At 32.8% G+C, this 21,957-nt stretch overlaps 1 protein-coding gene across 1 annotated transcript; it reads left to right on the top strand.

Moving 5' to 3' along the window:
- The first annotated feature begins 859 nt into the window (after positions 1-859).
- On the top strand, positions 860-19,886 carry LOC111003007 (rho-associated protein kinase 2). The gene is made up of 13 exons (XM_022273335.2): positions 860-1,506; positions 1,755-3,683; positions 4,066-4,226; positions 4,874-5,083; positions 11,915-12,105; positions 12,796-12,970; positions 13,953-14,110; positions 14,746-14,947; positions 16,724-16,992; positions 17,805-17,962; positions 18,380-18,505; positions 18,990-19,203; positions 19,666-19,886. Exons 1-13 carry the CDS (start codon positions 1,326-1,328, stop codon positions 19,757-19,759), a joined length of 4,068 nt encoding a protein of 1,355 aa, XP_022129027.1. The 5' UTR covers positions 860-1,325; the 3' UTR covers positions 19,760-19,886.
- Positions 19,887-21,957: the final 2,071 nt, after the last annotated feature.

A 21,957-nucleotide genomic window follows, 5' to 3' on the forward strand; every position in this document is an offset into this window, starting at 1 on the left:
AAAAAAGGTGACAATCTCGTCTTTTAGTATAGCCGTCCCATACTCGCGATCATTTAGTAAATGATCCATGTCCTTTATCATATAAAACTTATTCCTTTGTCCTTTCTATGGGGTGACCAACTTCTGCATCAGGTGCCACCCAAAGTACGTCTTACGCCACTTAGTAGGACGCTAGTATATAATATAGTAAAAAAGCCTCATAAAAGGCATAAATTGATGTTTCGGCGTTTGAGGAAAGAGGTTAAGTTGTTATATATTATCTGTAAATTGATTGTATTGTTTGCCATGAACAACCTGTGACAAAGCAATCTTTGAGGAAAAAATTGTGTCTATCGGCAAGAAAAATAATTAAAAACGGCATGCGATTTATTAGATAATTTTGTATATAAGGTCTGAGAAGAAGCTCAATTTTACTTATTTAACGCCACTTTACGTAGATATAGCCAACAACTGTGTTGCACTTGGGGCTTGTAGTGGGCCCAGGGCGTGCACCGAAAGAAAGGATTAAATAGTATTGTTTTTTCTTGACTATAAACTATTTAGAAATTTACCAGAAAGATACCACTAGAGAATATATTACAAATATTAAACAACAATTTAAATAACAAAATTCAAATTAAACATTGTACACAGTGTAACATGTAACACAGGTAGACAACCCTAGTCAGATATTTTTTGTAACGTATCTGTAGTATCCAATTTTTTGTAGTTTTTTCTATACTCTAAATGTTTTCTTTAACTTTGAATAAAAAAATAAAAAAGTGACCTCCTTACACAAACAATTATTATGACTTTTCTATAGAATATTATCTGTAAATATTTATATCTTTATTGACCATTGCGCATAGAAGTCGTTTTTGGAGTTCGCAGGACTTCGTATTTCATATTCGTAGCAAGTTGCTAACTTCAAGTTATTGTTTGATATCATCATTCGTGTATGAAGCGGTGTTAACTTTTATTTTATTTTTCTGTTTCGTTTTATATTGTAGCAGTTATTATCGAAATTATGTGTTTTTACTAAGTTTAAATCATATAAAAAGTGCATTAGTTATTAATTCATCAAATTATGTTAGCAATCGTGCATATGCTTTGTTGTGAGAACCACCTTTATCTGCTGTCATTTTAAGTTATACTAAGAAAATTTTCGATAATGAAACATAGGCTGTTAATCAAACAATAAGTTATTCATGATAAGATCGCCCGAGAAGTGTAAAACAGTATCTAGTTGATGTGTCGTAATGAGAATAGTGTTTTTCTCCGGAGTAGTGAATTGGAGAATGTGCGGTGGCGTTTAGGATCTGTAAGGGTCAGAGACAGAGTTCAGCATGGGAACGGTAAAAGATGAAGAACGTATGCGACGTCTTCGTTTGCTGGAGGAAAGGCTGTGTGACCCTCGCTCAACCGGCAACGTGGATTGTCTCCTGGACACAGTCACAGCACTGATATCTGATTGCGATCACCCGGCCATTCGACGTATGAAAAACGTTGAAGCTTACACCAGCAGATGTAAGTCTTTTAAACCAAATTCATTCTTACTACATTATAATAAATATGCTGTAATTATTTATATTTTTAAAATTGTTGTAAATGGATAAATTTGAAATGATTTCTCTTGTAAATGTAAAACAAAAACTTGATTTATTTAATATTCTTTATTTATTCATTTTTTATCTAATAAGATTCTAATAGAATTTGAGGTACTACTATAGGTAATAGATGAACACAAGTGAATAGATACTGCTAATTTGTTACAGATGAGGAATTTGCATCAGACATAGTTGATCTGCGTTTGAAAGCAGCAGATTTTGATCTTATTAAAGTAATTGGTCGGGGAGCATTCGGGGAAGTTCAACTAGTCAGGCATAAATCTACTAGGTCAGTTTATGCTATGAAACTTCTTAGTAAGGTAGAAATGATTAAAAGATCTGACTCAACATTTTTCTGGGAAGAGAGACATATTATGGCACATGCTAACTCTGAGTGGATTTTGAAACTACACTTTGCATTTCAAGATCAAAAGTATCTTTATATGGTAATGGACTATATGCCTGGAGGTGATCTGGTTAGTTTAATGTCTAATTATGATATACCTGAGAAATGGGCCAAATTTTATACAATGGAAATAGTCTTAGCTCTAGATGTTATTCACGGAATGGGTTTTGTTCATAGAGACGTTAAACCTGATAATATGTTGATAGACAAGTATGGTCATTTAAAGCTAGCAGACTTTGGTACTTGTATGAGAATGGGTCCTGATGGTCTAGTGCGTGCTAGTAATGCTGTGGGTACCCCTGACTACATATCTCCTGAAGTACTGCAATCCCAAAATGGTGAAGGCGTTTATGGTAGGGAGTGTGATTGGTGGGCTGTTGGTATATTTTTATATGAAATGCTTATAGGGGACCCACCTTTTTATGCTGATAGTTTAGTAGGTACTTATGGGAAAATTATGGACCATAGAAATTCCTTGCAATTTCCTGATGATATAGAAATCTCTAGAGACGCTAAATCACTCATAAGAGGTTTGCTGACTGATAGAGCCAGAAGACTGGGTAAAAACAGTGTTGACGAAATTAAGCAGCATCCTTTTTTTATAAATGATCAGTGGAGCTTTGAAAATCTTAGGGATTCAGTGCCACCTGTTGTGCCTGAGCTGTCTAGTGATGATGATACGAGAAATTTTGATGACATTGACAAGTCAGATGCTTTAGATGAATCTTTTCCGGAGCCTAAAGCTTTTGTAGGGAATCATCTTCCTTTTGTAGGATTTACTTATAATGGTGACTACCAACTCTGTGGAGGAAGAATTAAACCAGCTGATGTTGTAGACACTATATCAAATAATCATATAAATAATGTTGGATCTGAAGCTATACTACAATTAGAAAAATTATTAGAGAGGGAAAGGGATTCAAGAAGAAAAGTAGAAGATAGGCAAGTGATATTATGCAATCAGTTAGAAGACATGTCTCAGAGAGAAGTAAGAAATAAGAAAATTATTGCTGACACAGATAAAGAACTGGCCCTATTAAAACATGACCTGAAGGAAATTCAAAGAAAGGCTGAAATTGAAGCTGATTCACGGCGAAAAGCAGAAATGAATTATAATGAAGTTAAACGTCGGTTAGATGAAGAACAAAGTAAGAGGATGAAAGAAATGAGTAGTTTACAAATTTACAATGAAAAGATTAACATCTTGGAAAAGCAGTTAACTGAGATGCGTGAGAAGTTAAAACAGGAATCAGAAGCTGCAGCTAAATCTAGGAAGCAGGCAGCAGAATTGAGTGCAGCACAAGCAGCAGCGGCTGCAGCTAGTGATGGTACTGTAGCCAGCTTGAGAGCCCAACGAGATGCTTTAGAGAGGGAATGTAGTTCACTCTCTGAGGAATTGGGTACAGTAAAAGCAGCTAAACAACGTACAGAAGCAACTGTTGTTGAGTCTACTAGTAGATTAAATGCTGCTCATGTTGAAATGGAAAGATCTACCTTAAAGATTAACCAATTACTGGCTGATAATCGGCAGCTGTCTGAGCGTGTATCTTCATTGGAAAAGGAATGTACATCTTTGTCTCATGATCTTAGGACATCTCAACATTTGTATCAACAAGAAGTAAGAGCACATCAGGAAACACAACGATCACAATTATTGTCTAAACAGGAAGCCAACTTGGAGCTAGTGAAGGGTATGTATGATTTGTTTTACAACTAAGCTATTCATTTCCATAGTAAAGCTATATAAAGTAGATATTAGTTATAACATGCCGACCACTACAGCAATCATTTCCTATTCACATGCTTCAGGAACCCTGGAGAAAATATTAGCAGGTACCATTTATTTGCTATTGACTTAAAGTAAAATCATTGATTATGTTTTTTCTTAATTTGTTACTTTTAAATAAGTTATGTTATTTTTAGGCCATTTAACTCATTTCATGAATATAATAAACCATCATAATTGGCCTAATAATTGTAATAACTGTAACTGAAATAATGTAATATTTGAAAAATTTTTGCCTGTCCTATATATGATATGATATTTGAAGCTTAACTGTAAATAACCTGCAGCATTGCAAGGAAAGTTGAATGAAGAGAAACAAGCAAGACAGCGAGCCGAGGCCGGTTCACAAGAAAAAGATAGACAAATGTCTATGCTAAGTGTAGACTATAGACAGATGCAGCAACGCTTGCAAAAATTGGAGGGTGAACATAGACAAGAAGGTGAAAAGGTAATAATCTGTTAACTTTGCAAAGCTATAACTAGAACATATTTTTATTGACTTATAAAATATTTCTACATGTTTAAATTGGTTCTTAGTAAAGGATTATTATTGGTTATTTTATCATATTGATGTTTAGAATGATATTAAATTTGATTAATTATTGATGATGTTGAGATTTTCTTGACATAGTTGTTTTGTTGTGACTGCAGTAACTTCAAATAATAAGGAAAAAGATTATCATGTCTAGTAAAATGCCGATGACATCTAAATTATTTCATATGTGGATTATGTCCCTACAATTTACTTGTTAGTCATATACATTAAGGAAGAATTAATTCAATGGAATTAATTCTAATGTTGAATGGGGCTATTAGTGTTATTTCTTGAAAATCTCTATTTAAATTACTAAGAATATCATGACATTGTTATTAAATAAATATATAACAAGTTTATTTATAGCTGTCTATTTCGTTAAACAGATCTATGGATTCTCTTAGATTAATAATATATAGATAATAAATAACTATTTTATCAGTGGCTTCGACTACCGAACCTGTGTACAGTATGGTGATCTATGGCTATTTCATACAATTGATCAGGGCAGCTTCTTATAATAAAATTCGCTTGGAGCCTCACATAAAATTGGTTTATAGGTGGCAGGCCTCCAAGCGGCGCTAGAGCAAGAAAGAGATGCTCGGCTGTCGGCGAGCGCAGAAACGGCAGCGGCTGAAAGTAGTGCACGTGCGGCGGCGGCTGAAAGAGATGCCCGTGCACGTGAACTTATAGCTGTTCGCGCGGCTTTGCACGATGCAACTGAAAAGCTTGCGGCGGCTGGCGCTGAACGTGACATGCACTATGCAAGGGTGAGTTTGATGTTTATGATGATTTTTATAGGTTTTTCTTTTGTGTGGTGCAATTTTTGCCGTTTACCATAATGTGTTTATTCGTAATAGAAAAAGCACGATCTCTAGTATAAAAAAATATAGTGTATTTTTATAATTTTATTTCGATTTTAGTAATAGACGATTTGACCAGTTGGAAACTTAAATTTTGGGAAAATAAATATTTTGATTAAAATGATACGAAGTTTGGGTCGGTAAGTTATTAAGTCGGTTTGAACCAAAAAAATAAAATGTTATTTATAATTGTAGCTAATTTAATGTAAAAATTAATGAACGTCATTAAGAGAGTCGAAAACGTCAAAGTTAAGAAAATAATTACATTTATTAAAATTCAGTAATTACACGGATTGAGTTTCAAGTTACGTTAAACGTAACAGTTAAAGCTAAAATTCATTGTCTCTTTCTATCAAATTGTGTTATAAGTATAACATAAAATAATCGAGTTAATGTCAGTCGTAAATGTAGTTAAACATACACGCATTTCTTAGATTTTGATACGATATGCTAAAGTATTTATGAAGAGCTATTTTTTCCCACATTATATTTAACTGTTTCAATGATGACGTTTCTTTTCACGCATCCTTAATTTTCGTGTATTTACAGTTATCTGTTCAACTTAGTGCCATACTACATTAATATTAGACGCGAGCTTCGTTTTATGAACACGTTCTTTATTTCTAACTAAAAAACTAATACGTAAATCCCGTATATTTGGCTAATTCTCACCAAAACTTTTGCGTTTACTTTTTAAGTTACAACCTACACAAACAAAACACGATCATATGTAAACCATATTACCCCATTTTCTTGGGTTGGAACAAGTTCTACGCGATGTATAATAAGGAATTGAATCGGCATTCGAAACGTTTACTCCCCACATGCCACTCTTAAAGCCCTGAGAGCGGCTAGTGTTTTCAGAAATACTAGAACTATTGCGCCGATATTTTGATATCCGAAATATGTCTACTATATTACAATTTGCACTGAAAGGTACCATAACCTTATGTGAGAGTATAGATTATAGATCCCAATTGAGTATATTTAAACCAAATTCTTAATTTTTAGGGCTTATAAATCATTCATTATTAGGGCTTTTATAGAAAACTCTTCAGAGTAGTTGCTAATGAAGTCATGCGCATAACGTCATTCTATTACAAAATCTTTATACAGTGATTATATCATTCACATAATAGTTGTTCGTAGCACTTCCTAGAAGGTTTCTATTGCCTATTTGATAACGAGAAATAAACATTATACACGTTTGAAATTAATAAACAGAGCACTATCTGATTAGTTTATTAATTTTACCTTGACCGCCATACACTACTTGTAAATTTAATACTTCGCGTGCCAGACATATATAAACACGACTCTAATTATTGTTTTTAATAATCGTTATTTTACTGGTAAAATATGAAACGGTTCTTGGTATATCATCAATGTTTTAAAGATGACCACACATTAACGCCAGAGATTGTAGTTTTTTTTGTATATTTACACGTAGAACTGATACTGATAGTGTAAATATAATAGTGTACTGTCAATGAGTCAATGGGTGGCCTAAGTAAAGTATCAGATCATCCAGACGATTAATAAAAATCGAGGCGTTCACCCGCCGTACGCGCCGAGGAATATTTTTAATTTGTTTTATATAAGCGGTTGCTTCTATGAATTAATAATAGTCTCATCACGCCGAAATAGACTGTCCTTGCCGTAACAACACATGAGTCACTGTGCGATCGGCATTTGAGACGCACACATTTATTTACCTTATATGCGAAATAGCTATCGTCAAAACAATAGTGTGCATTTAATCCGGAACATTGTCTAACACGAATGATTTTAGAATTGCCATTTTGTCTTCGTGTAACCGTCTTATTAAGGGCAAGAGTCATAGTTCAGATTTAAGTATTAATACTTGGTATGAATCTGGTATGTCAAAAACGTTTTGAAGTTGATGAGTTACCGTGACGTAACAGGTGGTGACGGACAGACGTAGAAATTTGTCTGTCGAATTTTAATGGAAAACATACGGCTTTCTATAATCGATCTATAATCTAAAATTATTTCCCATCCAGATTTTCGAAAGTTTAGATTGATTATGTCAAAATTCGATCTGGCGACTTGAAAATAATCTCTAGTAGTGAAAATTAGACTACACGCACATTACATAGAAATGTTTGCATGAAATATGTCACCAATTGGTCTAGACTTGTAGATAAGACATGTTGCATCTGCTATATGCGTTTAATTTGTATTTGCAATTAGTCAAGCGATATGTTATCTATGAAAGTACAAAAATGATATACAGTGCGCAAGGGTCATGCTTGCGACCTAAAATTTAATGAAACGCAGTTAGTGTAAAATTTTCGAAATTTTATAATAAATTTCCAAGAGTTTGAATATCTCGGTAGATAGAAAATAGTAACAAAAATATCTGTACACAGTTTAATAATTCTATTTTCAGTAGGCTTTATACAAGCGTTTCTCGCTTTTTTTACTCCCCTACCTCCAAACTATGTTCTTTCTCATCGTGCAAGTTGACTGAAAATTCTAACTTGAACATTGGATGAATGTATAAGAGCTCATCAAGAAGATGTCTTTATGAGGATGGCCATCGACTTTGATCAAAAAATGAGTTTAATTTATTAATTTATTTCTCATATAAAGATTTTTCGGAATATAGCTTAGATACTGTTACTCGTTTTCACTTGTATTAATTAAATCGAAATTACTAAGGATTGTATTGTATCTTTATTTTGAAACTTTAGAACAAAACATTCATATTACTTACGTACTGCCATTTTGTTTAGTTCCATTCTTGGAATTACGCAAGATAGAGTTGTCTAAGATTTCTAAGAACGCGCATTTTTTATGCTGCCTAGTTTTTTACTATCTACTGTAGTTCATCTTGTAAGCTAGCTTTCGTTTGTTTAAATTCCTGAGTCTCAAATCCATATGGTGTTCGCGTCGTAAAAAAAATAAAAAACTTATGTTTCCAATATGACACCTGTCACGCACGACGAAGCTGTTCTTGGGTGTTCCCAATCTTCGACATTGCGTCTAATTCGCTTTGTGAAAGAACTTTTAATTTATTCATGATATAAAGAAAATATGGACGTTTTGCCAAGGTCGCATGAAATGCATTATTATACTGAAAAATGTGTTAACCCAATAACACGTAAACCACTTGTTCGTTTTATGTTTGCTTTGTTCATATCTCTGGCGTTATTCATTTCCATATATACAATAAGAGATAGGTTTTTGTATACATTTCTGTATAAGTCAATTCAAAATCGTTTATATATAGGTAACACAGTGTACACTTATGAACGCCAAAAAAAGAAATATGTACATATTAAATGAAATACATAATAATTTTACATTAACTGCCAGTTCTTAAATGAAGAGTTTGGAACGGAAGAGAAGAACTGGCTATAAACTCTCCGCGACTGTTTTTAATCACCAAGTTTTGTAAGGGGCTTCTACACAATGTTTGTAGGGGCTGACCCATCACACCATGTACCACACGACTGATTAAGTAATTCATAATAATAAAATATATCCAAAACAAACATATTATGTCCTCTATCGTAGAGATAGACAAAAGTACAGATTTTTTTTGACGTTCATAAGTATACTCGTTTACGTATATGAATGAAGATATTTTGATAGTCTGTAGTGACAAGTGCGAAGCTAAAAATGCCAATATTATAAAGAAGACAATGGATAAGTGGTTGAAGGTCTTACATAGTAATTTGCATTAGTCGTTTGATAATTAAATTATATTACTCAGTGGGATTATGTATTACTGGTTTTTACACGAAGAAAAACAATCTGTGTTAATTACTATTATAGTACTAAAGTGTTGCCTAGTGGCTTCAGCGGGCGGCTCTCATCCTTGAGGTCATATGTTCTAACCCCGGCCGTGCATCAATGGGATTTTCTCCACCAAGGAAAACATTGCGAGGCATGCCAGACCTTGAAGTTGTCGAGCCCGAAGGCTGATTATGTACTTCAATATAAATAAGAACGTTAAAAGTCGATAGAATTCACAAAGCTTGATGTGGGACTTCACGTAGAAAAAATGTTCAATATAACTTTCTGAAATTACTTGCTGTTTGGTGATATGAAATTTTATTGTTTAACTATGAACAAAATCGTTTAAATACTTTGCCAATAAAATATGTTCCTAATTATAGTATCGGTGACACATATTTTTTTATGGACAACCCTACACAAATGAAGTTAATAAAAACTAGTAATATTGCACATCTTAAGTGGAATTTTAGTTCCTGCTCATCTTGATATTATCATATAATCAAGTTTGTATTATGTAAATGTAAACATTACTTTATATTACCAGAGAGATGTACATTTATGCAGTGCCGATTTGTTTACTGTAATTGGCGCCTATTTTTTGTAGGACTCATAAAATCGTGCTGAATCAGGCACAGATGGCTGATTGCTAGAAATATTACGATGCAGATATCGAGGGAAAAACTTAGGGGTTGAAGCGTTGTTTTGTTAAATTGACCTACTAACCTTCTGAGAGGTTTCTGTAGATTACGGAAGAGTTCCGCTGCCTTCGGCGGTATCACTTAACATCAGGAGAAACTTCTGCCTATTTGCCCCCTCGTCTATAAAAAAACTGTACATTGGAAACGTTATCAAACTCATGATAACGTTTAACTATTATTTAGAATTATGATGTACTTCAAATTAACAGCAACGGTGGGAATATAAAACAAAAGCCTTCTAGTCCAATCTCAGACAAGCTTTAGTCCAATCTCAGACAAGCTTTAGTCCAATCTCAGACAAGCTTTAGTCCAATCTCAGACAAGCTTTAGTCCAATCTCAGACAAGCTTTAGTCCAATCTCAGACAAGCTTTAGTCCAATCTCAGACAAGCTTTAGTCCAATCACAGACAGATTCTAGTCCAACCTCAGACAAGCTCTAGTCTAACCAGAGACAAGTTCTGGTCCAATCACAGACACGCGATAGGATCCGTCGTATAGTTTGACCGACTACAATCAAACGCATACAGCGTATTTCGTTTTTTTATCTCACCTATACGATCTTATTTCTGAATAATACGTTAAGTAGGTACTTATGTTTTGTCACAGAATTAATAGTGTCATTTTACGTGATAACAATGGAACTAACTATGTGTATATTGATTTAATAATATTTTTTAACACAACGATCTTGTCAATTTGTGGTATGGTGTTAATTTAAAGGCATCCAACTGGCTTAATCATCTTAATTGATAAAAACAAACGATGTATACTTTGATTGACTGTTGCGTAATACTGGAGATGTATTTTAACATTCCTTCGACTCAGCATATTATATTTAATTATTTTTTAATATCACGCTTTCTATTATTTTTTATTTAAAACTATTTTGTCTTAGTGTCGTATATATGTATTTTTTGTCTTTAAACTTAAATAACATTGACAAATTCATTGTTATATAAAACGGCATTGAAGATGTTACCATAAAAAGTATTTATAATTGGTTTCATGTATTAAATAATACTTCGCCTACTACAGCTCCTGTCACAGCCGAAAGTATTACCCTAAATACTTGCTACGGCCACCAAGGTTTTTAATGTAACAGAGGTAAACTCATCTGATGTTGAGTGATACCGCTGCCCATTGACACTCACACTAGCAGGGGCTCCCAAGTGCGTTGCTTGCCTTTGGTTCGTAGATACATAGGTAGCTTGTTCATAGTGATAGTCAGCTCATCCCACCTTTATCGTAGTACATAGCATGAACAGTGGCATGGTGATATCCATTTACATATGCCCTGCCCATTTCCCTGTCCCGTGGGACTTCGTGTAATATGGCATATTTTTTTAATAATAGGTGTATATGAAATTCATATAAATATGTAGTATTTTAGAATTAATTTCGAATATCGAACAGCTGTTATAAAATAATGTCACCCATCTTCTATAGCTACCTGTCTTGTCTATCTAGTTTTCGTATACCTATAAAATGGATTTTAAAATGTAAATTGTGCAATTTAAATGACAATTTATATCAGATAAAAACGCGTTTAATTTTAGATGTCGATCTTAATTTAAACTTCTCACATAAATTTTGTATAAAATATCAAAGCCTTTGACAGATCAAAATCCAACAGACATGTACTACTTGATTCAAACATAGGAAATGAATATTTTTTGATGAAATAAAGATGATTAAAAAGCATATGATTTAACTGTACAGGTCACTACAGATATTTGTCCCTATTGTATTACCCCATTTCAATTTACACACTTTCTATGTTACTTACATGTTTTTTTTAAATTTAAAACTCCTTTGAAAAGGCGATTAAGAATCTCTGTAGTGTTACTAGTTCGGTTTTTTTTATAAATTTAAATGATAATTTTTGGTTGTTATGCTTCACGCTCGGCTTAGCGTTTGTTCACTTTAAAATTTAATTTGTGAGAGAAAAAGCAAGTCAATGAACCGTCCGTTTCTCTGGAAATTACTTGTTTATATTTTGTGAAATTTTAACTGTATTGTTAAGTGTTTTAGAGGGGCTTCAAAAAAACTTTAAAAAAAAACTTGGCGATTCAATGTATATAAATGATTTTTGACATTTGACTTTTGAAACAGATTTTCAAAAAAACCTTTTAAACCTCGTAATTTTGGGATAATAAATAAATAAAGATGTTCCTTTTTGATATGATATTTGTGGATTTATTAACAAATCACTAATTAACGAACAATCATTTATATATAATTCTTATAATAAAAATATTAAAATTTATTACAGAGCGAAGAACTACGCTCCCAGTTGGAGAACGAGCAACACTACTGTGTTATGTACCGAACGCAAGCGAACGATGCCCGTTCGCAACTCGACGAGAACGCCCGCGCAAATCGCGACCTTGAACAAGAGCGGGCCAGTCTTATGCATCAATTGCAATTAGCTATCGCCCGGGCAGACTCGGAGGCTATTGCTAGGTTTGTATTTAAGGGCTATTAAGAATTATTATAATTATTATTTATTATTTAGAACTAAGCCAATATGATTGTGTATAGGATACAATATCGCTACTGTGAACTAGTACACTCTGGGAACATATAAATTTCTTAGTTAACTGGGACAGTTTGGGAAAGATATAAGTTTTGCCATAAGGTTGACGTATTTAGATACATAATTAAAGAGATTAAGACTTCACAGTCCGTGATTTTTTAATTATTAACAATAAATAAATGGATAATACTCCTTATTCATTAAAAAAGGTATTTTTATAATAATAAGTTACGTTTTTAGTTGTACATTCTGAGGGAGATATTCGCAAGGGTAAGAAGAGTGACAAAATTATCATTGAACGCAGAATGAAGCTGTTTATTTAAGAAAAATATATTTAAATGTTCCTCTACCTTACCACAGATTTTTTAACCTTTTTTTTTTCTAGTATAAGAACGAACATTTTATTATAGATTATAGAACAGTTTTTTTTTCTACGAAAATTAAAAGAAGAAAAATTAAAACTAAAGAATACATTAAAAAAATCTCGAAGTGGTCTAGCTATTATCGAGTTTTGAGCTTAGCAACATATTTTGCGATAAATTTTTCTTTATTACTCAGATATAACTTACAGTGAAGTTTTTCAAAATTAATTTCTAAAAGTTTAAAATATCTCACAGGTCCATAGCGGAAGAAACAGTGGGTGAACTAGAGAAAGAGAAGACGATGAAAGACCTGGAGATGCGGGAGGCTCTCACCCAGCATCGAAGCGAATTATCAGCAAGAGATGCGTTGGTTCAAGGTCTTAGGGACCGGGATCATGAGAACAGAGCCACTATTGACCTACAAAGGAAGGTATGTATTGAAATATTCGTAGTTTTTCTAAAACCAATCTTCCACCAAACCTGGCCCAAAGTTTCTACTGATCTTCCCGAGGAAGATTATTTTGACCGGTGGAAATGTATAAATAAAAAAAAGGAATCCCTTTATAACTAACACCCGAACCCAATAATTAATCAATAAAGAATCTCTATTGAAAACAATCTAAGATCAGACCGTGACAGTCGATGGATCTCATATTTATTTGCATCCCAATAACCAAACTCTACGAAGACAATCCATTTTTGGCGACAGATAGAATGTAGTCTCTTCGCTCTTTACTATTATTTGATAAGCAATATAAACCAAATAAAGTCTATGTTTAAAACATATCAAGTAGCTTTTTAATTATTTTAAAAACTGGTGTAAGTTAAAATCTTAAGATAGATAGTATTAAATAGAAATTGGCACAGTTGTCATTTTCAAACAAAGTTCTATCCACATACACCGATCCGATCTACCAAGGGTAGCTTGTATCGACAGATGGCTATTACAATCCGTCGATTGGTTATTGGCATACTTTTTTTAATATTTGGATTAAGATTTAGATTTCAGATAGCCAAATGAATTGAGATTGGTTATTGCGTTTGAGCGTATGAAGTTACTTTTTTTCTTTTTGATCAAAATATATCTTAGTAGAAAAAATAGTGTGTATTGCTTCGTTCAATTATTCGTATTTACCGAATAATATTTTGCTTTTGATATTTGTATTCGTATACGTTAAAGAAGTATTCGTTGCATCACTTATATAAGTCGATGCCTAAAATGAAAGTATAAAATTCGACTTAATCCTTATACATTATATACTTGCCTTATAACTTTTCTAACCTGTACTTTTTTTTGATATGTGTATGTAGAATAAGGTAATAAAGTATTAATAAATAAATACTTACTTATATTCCGAGTCCTGGATTTGAATCGGAAACAATTTTCTGAACTAAATGTAATTATTTTTCAGGAAGTGGACGAGTTGCGTCGGAGCGGTACAGCTCTAGCAGAGCGCGTAGCAACATTGCAGCGTCTTCAGGAAGACGTTGACAGATTGAACAAGAAACTCAACTCTGAGATCATGCTTAAGCAACAGGCTGTTAATAAGTTGGCCGAAATCATGAACAGGTATATATATGGTTATTGCTTACATCATTTGGGGACATTAAAAAAAATATAAACGTTGTCTTATTGGTAATGTCTTTATACACATTGAGCATAAGGGTTCTCTCTCTAAGAATTATTTTAATAAAAACACTTTTTAACGGATTATAGTTATGTATTATTGTATTTAAACTTATAATTATTTGTACATAATTTTAAATTTAAACCGACGTTTCGCGTGCTTTACAGCGTGCATGGTCACGGTAAGACAAAGGTGTTAGATGTTTTTCTTTAAATGAGTAAAAGTTATGTAAATAAAAGACAATACTATGTTAAAGAATTATTTTAAGATTATCGAGTATCATTTCGACGTCCATCGTTCCAAAACAGAGGATTATTAAGGGACTTTTTGCTGCCTACTGAAGTATTTCCAGTGCCAGATAAGTTCTTAAAAAGCCGGCAACGCTCTTGCGAGCCTTATTGCAGTGTGTGCAACTTAAAATTTTCTATATATATGAATGAACACAGACTAAAATGCTAATCAAATTAATATGTAAATCTTGATTTATATTTTTGTTAGTTACGTAATAGGGTTTTTTGTTTAAAGTGTTATTGAGTATATGACTTAAGTAATCCACAAATAAACCTTAAACCAACAGGAAAGACATGAACCCAGCATCCACGAAGAACAAGAGCAAGATGTCCGTACGCAAAGACAAGGACTATCGCAAGCTGCAGCAGGAGCTGACGAGGGAGAAGGAGAAGTCGGACCAGCACATCTCCAAATTGCAGAGGGACCTTCAGGACTCGCAGCAGCAGCTCATCGAGGAGCAGCAGACGAGGCTTCGACTCGCTATGGAGGTAAAATATTTGTTTCATTGTAGACTATGAAATAATATAAAAAAAAAACCTGCGTAAAATTCCTTGAAAACTATGTGTACCTAGAAATGTGTCCATCTTGAAAACTACTGAACCGAGTTAGATGCAACTTATCCGAGACGGTTCCGCAGTTTTTTTTAAATCCTAGTATAATATCCAATATCTAAAAGAAAATGATAATCTTCTGTAGTAAAGATACTTATTTCTATTAAAAACATAGAGTGCCTGAAAAAGATCGCTTTAAATTTATTGCGTTCGCTATCTAAGTGTCGTGTAAGAACGCCTAATGTACGTACGCGTTACGTTTGAATTACGGCTTTTTATTTCTACGTGCGTATTTATCACTTACTTAGGGGGCGTTCAAGTATTATGTAAGCAGAATCCACCCCCCTCGTATCAGCAAAAAAATAGAACATAATCGTATTCATTTTTTATAGGAATCCTCGAAAATGCATTTCGTTTTCAAGTATAGACAATGTGTGGATAATAAGTGTAAAAATGTAAATAATTACTGTTCACGTAAATACCAAATAAGAAAATTAAAATCCCCCCTCTCCCCTATAGTGCTTACGTAATACTTATCCGCCCTTACGTACAGTGAAGGAAATTGGCATGCCTTTGACAAACAGGAACTTTGAAAAATAATAAACAGAAATCTTTACTGTTTTTTTCATTGTACTAGTTTTGTATGCGTTAAATAATCAGTTTTTTAAATTTTACAATAAGCTAATACATACGGTAAAGCGGCTATTAAATAACAAAATTAATATTCACTATGACTCATTAAACATATTTCCCAAGAGATTGGTTCATTGATTAGTCACTTTCGATTTATTGCTACCGTTATCTAATGATCGTGATTGTTATTATAAAGGCTTATTTAATTATATACATGTAATCATTGTTTATTGCAATCGTATATGTAATTGATAAGATAAAATAATGGGATTTTGATGAATCTTTAACCGTCATAATTACCGTTTATTTTAACTATACTAAATTTTTATATAGCTAGTTGTACGGTTTATTTTATTGTATACATGAAAATATGTACTTTCAAGGCAGACAAGGATTTATTTACTAAGACATTCAACCATGTTTTCCAAAAGAGATATGTGAAAATGTAAATAATTGAGTAAACGATCTCAAACGATTTAACCATGGATAATATATTTTTAATATATTCATATTCAAATTCCTTCGGCGTCATCATATAGGTAACACAATGTACACTTATGAACGTCAAAATATACTTATATTAAATGCTTCTAATTTTGCATTTACTGCCCGTTCTCAAATCAAGGCCGTAGAACGGAAGAGAAGAACTGGCAATAAACTCCGCCACTCGTTTATATCTTCTATATTAATATATTGAAATATGATATGAATATTGTGAAATAAAATTCGATAATTTTGATATCTTTTTAATAAATTGTGTGTTCAATGTAATGTGTCTTGCGTGTCATTGCTATTAGAATTGTCATTAGTTCGATGAGAAATAATATATAGAATATATGTAATAAATATATAGATAAGCTTGGTGCACCATAGGTTATATATATAATGTATTAAATAGGAAATACAATAGGACTCGACAAGTATTAAACGTCTCATCATCTGCACTCATTTGTTGGATTAAACATAATACTGACTTACACTTACTAAAACACTGCAACACCTGAACAATTTTCACTAACTTCCGAGTCAATGCAATATCGTACGTTTTTAAATAATATATCTCTTTAACATCACTTTCAGGTTGACAGCAAAGACGTAGAGATAGAGCAACTGAAAGAGAAGCTGGCAGCGTTGACCAGCGAAACAGCATCTCAATCGTCGGCTGATGCGGAAGACGGAGAAACGGAACAGACCCTCGAGGGATGGCTTTCAGTTCCATTCAAGCAGAATATAAGGAGACACGGCTGGAAGAAGCAGTATGTGGTTGTCTCTTCTAAGAAGATCATCTTCTATAACACCGAGAATGACAAGCAGAATACAACTGATCCGGTCATGATATTGGATTTAAGGTATGTACTTGTATCTAGATTTCGTATTTTCCCAAAAACCACAGATTTCCACTTGTAACGCTTGCTTCATCCGCTACCATGACATCCTTGTATACAATTCTGAAAAATAATCTGTATTTTATTCGATATGGATAACATAGGGAGCGTTCAAGTATTACGTCACGCAATTCTTGGAGATTCTAGACCCTTCCATGTAATGCGCCGTTTTCTGTACCCAATAGTAAAAACGTTTCGATACCACCCACTAACTCGTTGAACCTAAAAGTTGCCATTTGTGTTGTGTAAAGTATCAGAAATTCGAAAATAATATTAACAATAAAGCATAATTACCCGCTCCGCATCGTAACGTTTTGTCCCAAAAAAATTCGTTGTAATATATAGAAATTATTATATATATATATATATATATATATATATAATTACTTTTTAAAAGTTCCTATAGTCACATTATTAACCAACAAATAAATAAAGTATCACAATAAAACATTAACAAAAATTTGTAAAAAGAAGCCGGAGTGAAGCCAATCAAAATCTTTAAAAAATATTCTTTTTGTATTAATGAGGGTACGAGTTGCAACATATTCAATACTATATACGATATTTATAGATTTTAAATAGTGTGTATTTTGTTAGGTGTTTAAAATAATGATATGATCGGATAATGTTTTAGTATTCATACCATCAAATCATATTAAATGAGTTTTAAGTTACTAATTTAATTATAGTTATTGACAATATAATTTTTTTCTAGAAATTCGCATTTTTTCGTTAAATAAATATTTAGCCAATAACAAATACTCATACTATTCCAGCAAAGTATTCCATGTCCGTTCCGTGACACAAGGCGACGTAATCCGGGCCGATGCGAAGGACATCCCGCGTATATTCCAGCTCTTGTACGCTGGTGAAGGGGAAGCCAGGAGACCTGGAGACGCACAGGATCAGCCTACAGATGGAGTAGATCATACTGGTATGTATTATAAAACTGATGTGAGAGTTTGTACGCACTAATTTTAACTGGTTGGAATTGAATTTTTTTTTTTTGTTATTTAGATATCCACGTTTTATACTTTACCCGTAGTATTTCTATTTTCTCACTAAGGTTGTCTGGAAGAGATCGCTTGTTAGCAGTAGGACCATCCGTTGCCTCCTATATATATATGTTATCTGAATCGACTAGTGGGAGCAAATTGTTGTATGATATTCCATGATAAAATCACATTTTATTAATTTGAGTACAATTTTAGTATTTATTTCTATCAAAATATGTAAAAAATAAATTATGGGAAAAATATATGAAACTGTATTTACATATTAATAATATCAAAACTAAAATTTTTTAATCATACACAAAATCTAAATTGTTGAATGTAAATATTTATTCCAGGTAACACAGTACAGCATAAAGGGCATGACCTGGTCAGCATAACGTATCACATCCCGACGGCCTGCGAAGTCTGTACTCGACCACTTTGGCATATGTTCCGTCCACCACAGGCCTATGAGTGCCGACGTATGTACTTTTTTGTCATAGTATGTTAAGTTGATCATATTATTTGTTTATGAACAAGGTATAAATGGAAAATGTCCATGTACATAATGTATTTTCAGGTAAAAATGGTAATAGTAGGAACAAACACAGTTTGGCATTTGTTCACGATTGTGGCCGCCTTATTAAAAAAAAATCTTGTATCAATTTTAGTGTTCGATTTTTTTAAATATGTTATGTCTTGTTTTATTTTTATTAGGGATTATTAAGGATATTTTTTTTGTTTCAAAATGTTTAATGCATTACCTTAATCGTGGGATTTGAGGTCGCTACAAAATTATCTTTTTAACATATTGTTAACCTTTCGAAAGTTGACTAAGTAAATAAATTTTATGAATAAATGAAATGACACATAACAACCTAGACGCTACGTATTTTTCCTTTAAACTCCAAAATCATTATTGCACAATGTCATTAGCTATTTAATGTGTTTATTTTTATAACCCAGGCTGCCGTATGAAAGTGCACGCCGAGCACGTGTCGGAGGCGGGCGGGGAGGGCGTGGCAGCGTGCAAGTTGCACGCGGACAGAGCGCGCGAGCTACTGCTGCTGGCACCTGTAGCGCAAGAGCAGCGGCGCTGGGTTGCCCGACTTGCCCGCAGGGTGCAGCGGTATGGGTACAGGGCTGCTCACAACCATGACCATACCAAGTTGTCCCCAAGGTATTTTTTTTTTGATAATTAATAAACTTTTACTATCGCCAAGAATTGACTATAAAATTTTAATATTATGATTAAAATTTCTGAGGCACCCAAAAATCGATAGGGTAGTAAAATCGTTAAGTTTCTTAGTATTTTTGAAGTGGAATTAAAATGCGATCGATTTGCTTGAATGGCTCGAAGGACCAATTTAATAATTTCGGTTAATATATGTAACTGTAATAAATAAATTTTGAAAATACGTCAAGAACTATTGAAACTAAAATCAAGTTGATATTTCATTATTAAGTTATAAACCCATAGATTACAATGCTGTCAAAACAGCTTTTAAAATGTTAATAGACTATTGAGAAATTATAATTAGACTTTCTGTTGCGTGTGATAGAGGGACCGCAAATGTTCCCGTGAAATTATAAATACCAATAATTATATTTTTTATTATTAATAATAATTATTAAATTTCAGAGATTCGATGCGATCCAATCTCAAAGCGGCGTATATGAACGCATCGCAGCGTAGTTCGACTTTGCCCGCTAACACAGCACTACCCAGGCAGTAAAGACAAGATAACGTATACTAATTACACACACATACATGGTGTTCCATGTGTGTGTAGAATTTATATTACAAATACGATACATCCAAATAGAAAATAACCGACTTCAAAATGTAGATAAGCAATCATTTAAAAAAGTCCGGCTTGAGTATACTCAGGATCCTAAACATGATCAAACCATATTATTTGAGAGAAGAATTCATCTGATAACTTCTGTTTTTGGAGTCGGATAAATGATTGTCTTTACTCAAATAATCTTGACAAAATGTGATAATTGCTATTTGATATTTGACGATCGGTTAGATGGCGCTAGTGTCGATACGAGAGATTAAAATACTCGATAGTGTTTTTTTTCACTTTGGATTGGGACTTATTAGTTTTTTTACTAGGGAAATAGTTTGAAATGGTCTAAAATTCAAAGCTTGCGATTTTAATTTTAGACACGTTTTTTTGACGCTAACAAATGTTTGGGTAATGCATTACCGACTAATATTAAAACATTGGTTATTCTGTTAGTGTGACTACACTAGTGTGACAGTCAAAAAACATATTTTTGTATAATTATCTAAACACATATTAGAAACGGATTTACATTTTTAACGACCCATTTATAACTGAATTACTTTATTTGGACCAAGTCACGATTCCATTTTGAGTACTGTCGAATATAACTTCATAAGGACAAAATAGTTTGACAGTTAAAATCAGATTGACGAATGACGGTTAAATACTATATATAAAACTTTTGATATTAAACTAAAACCTAAACTTACACTGTAACACACGTACACATAAAAACACATACATTTAACATCTACATTTCGCTTAAAACATTAGATTTGACATAAGGAAGTCGTACTTAGCGCTAAGTCTCGACTTAACGTCCCTTGGTGTAAGAGTACCATAGATAATTTGCTAAATAGTTAATTGATGGAGCTTTCTAATCACTAACAGTACACGTTAGTAGCAATGAATGCCTTCGTGATAATAATACCTATTTGAGTTTCTGTTGGTGCAAAAATGACTAATTTTTTTTTTGGCTCTATGACTAAATTAAGTCAAAGTTCTGCTATCTATTGATATAGACTATTCAAAAGTTCGATATGTCTAATATGCAAACGTCAAAACAGAAATACGAATTAAAAAGAATCTTGAGCCGCGTTCGATTTTTAAATATAGATCTGACAATCAAGACTTGGTTTTTTATATTATTTGACAATTTGATTTGATTGAACGTTGACATTTAATTATTCATTTTTGTTTTATGTTCATATTAGTACCAATTTCGCTTTGTAAATATTTTTGTCTATTTTTGTTTTTATGCCAATTTTTTTATTACTATGGATTGCGTGACAAAGTTTGTGATGGTTGGGAATTGTGTCTTTGACATCGCTTTGCATTGGCTTTTTTACAATTCTGTCGTCAAACAAACCCATGATAATCTAAAATAATGGGCATTCTGAATTTAACCAACCAAACGCTCACTTATGTTCTGAAAAGGGAGAAAAATTTAATTTTTTCATTCACGCGAACAAGACTTCTACGACGTGTTTACCCACATTCACTATTTAAATGTGGGTAGATGAAAAAATTGTGATTACTCATTATTAAAAAATAAACCGTTCGTCCATTTTGTTTCAACGTGATAATACGATTTTATATGACAATATTAATGTAAAAAAATCCCAGTTAAAGGTATTTTTATAAAATATATAATTGTGACAAGAGACTGCTTAGTCATTTAACTCGTTGATAAACGATTTACTATTAGACAATATAGGACTTTAGTAACGATGAATCCTTGTAGACTAGATTGTACGGCCTATTGAACACGTGGAATTTTAATTACTTACTAAACTAACCTGCGCTTATTCATAAAATCTAAATCTAATATTACCGCTTTAACTGCATTATCTACTTATTTCTCTTTTTTTTATAGCGTTAATACAATTTGACGGAAAGAGACAAAAGAGGAGTTTAACATTGATTGATTGAGTTTTTATGAATATTTCATTAACACTGTAAAAAGACGGCTTCAACTTTTTTAAATAAGAGGGTAGTATGAGAATTTCAGAGGAATTGAAAGAATATTTACAGATTTGCACTAATTTCGCCTCTCCAGCACATAGTTTTTAAGAACACGTCATTCTGCGTACGCGTTAACGAAATTGAGTGCCATAAATTCAAATTTGCTCAATATC

This window comes from Pieris rapae, chromosome 12 (genome assembly GCF_905147795.1).
Source record: "Pieris rapae chromosome 12, ilPieRapa1.1, whole genome shotgun sequence".
Classification (NCBI taxonomy): Eukaryota; Metazoa; Arthropoda; class Insecta; order Lepidoptera; family Pieridae; genus Pieris; species Pieris rapae.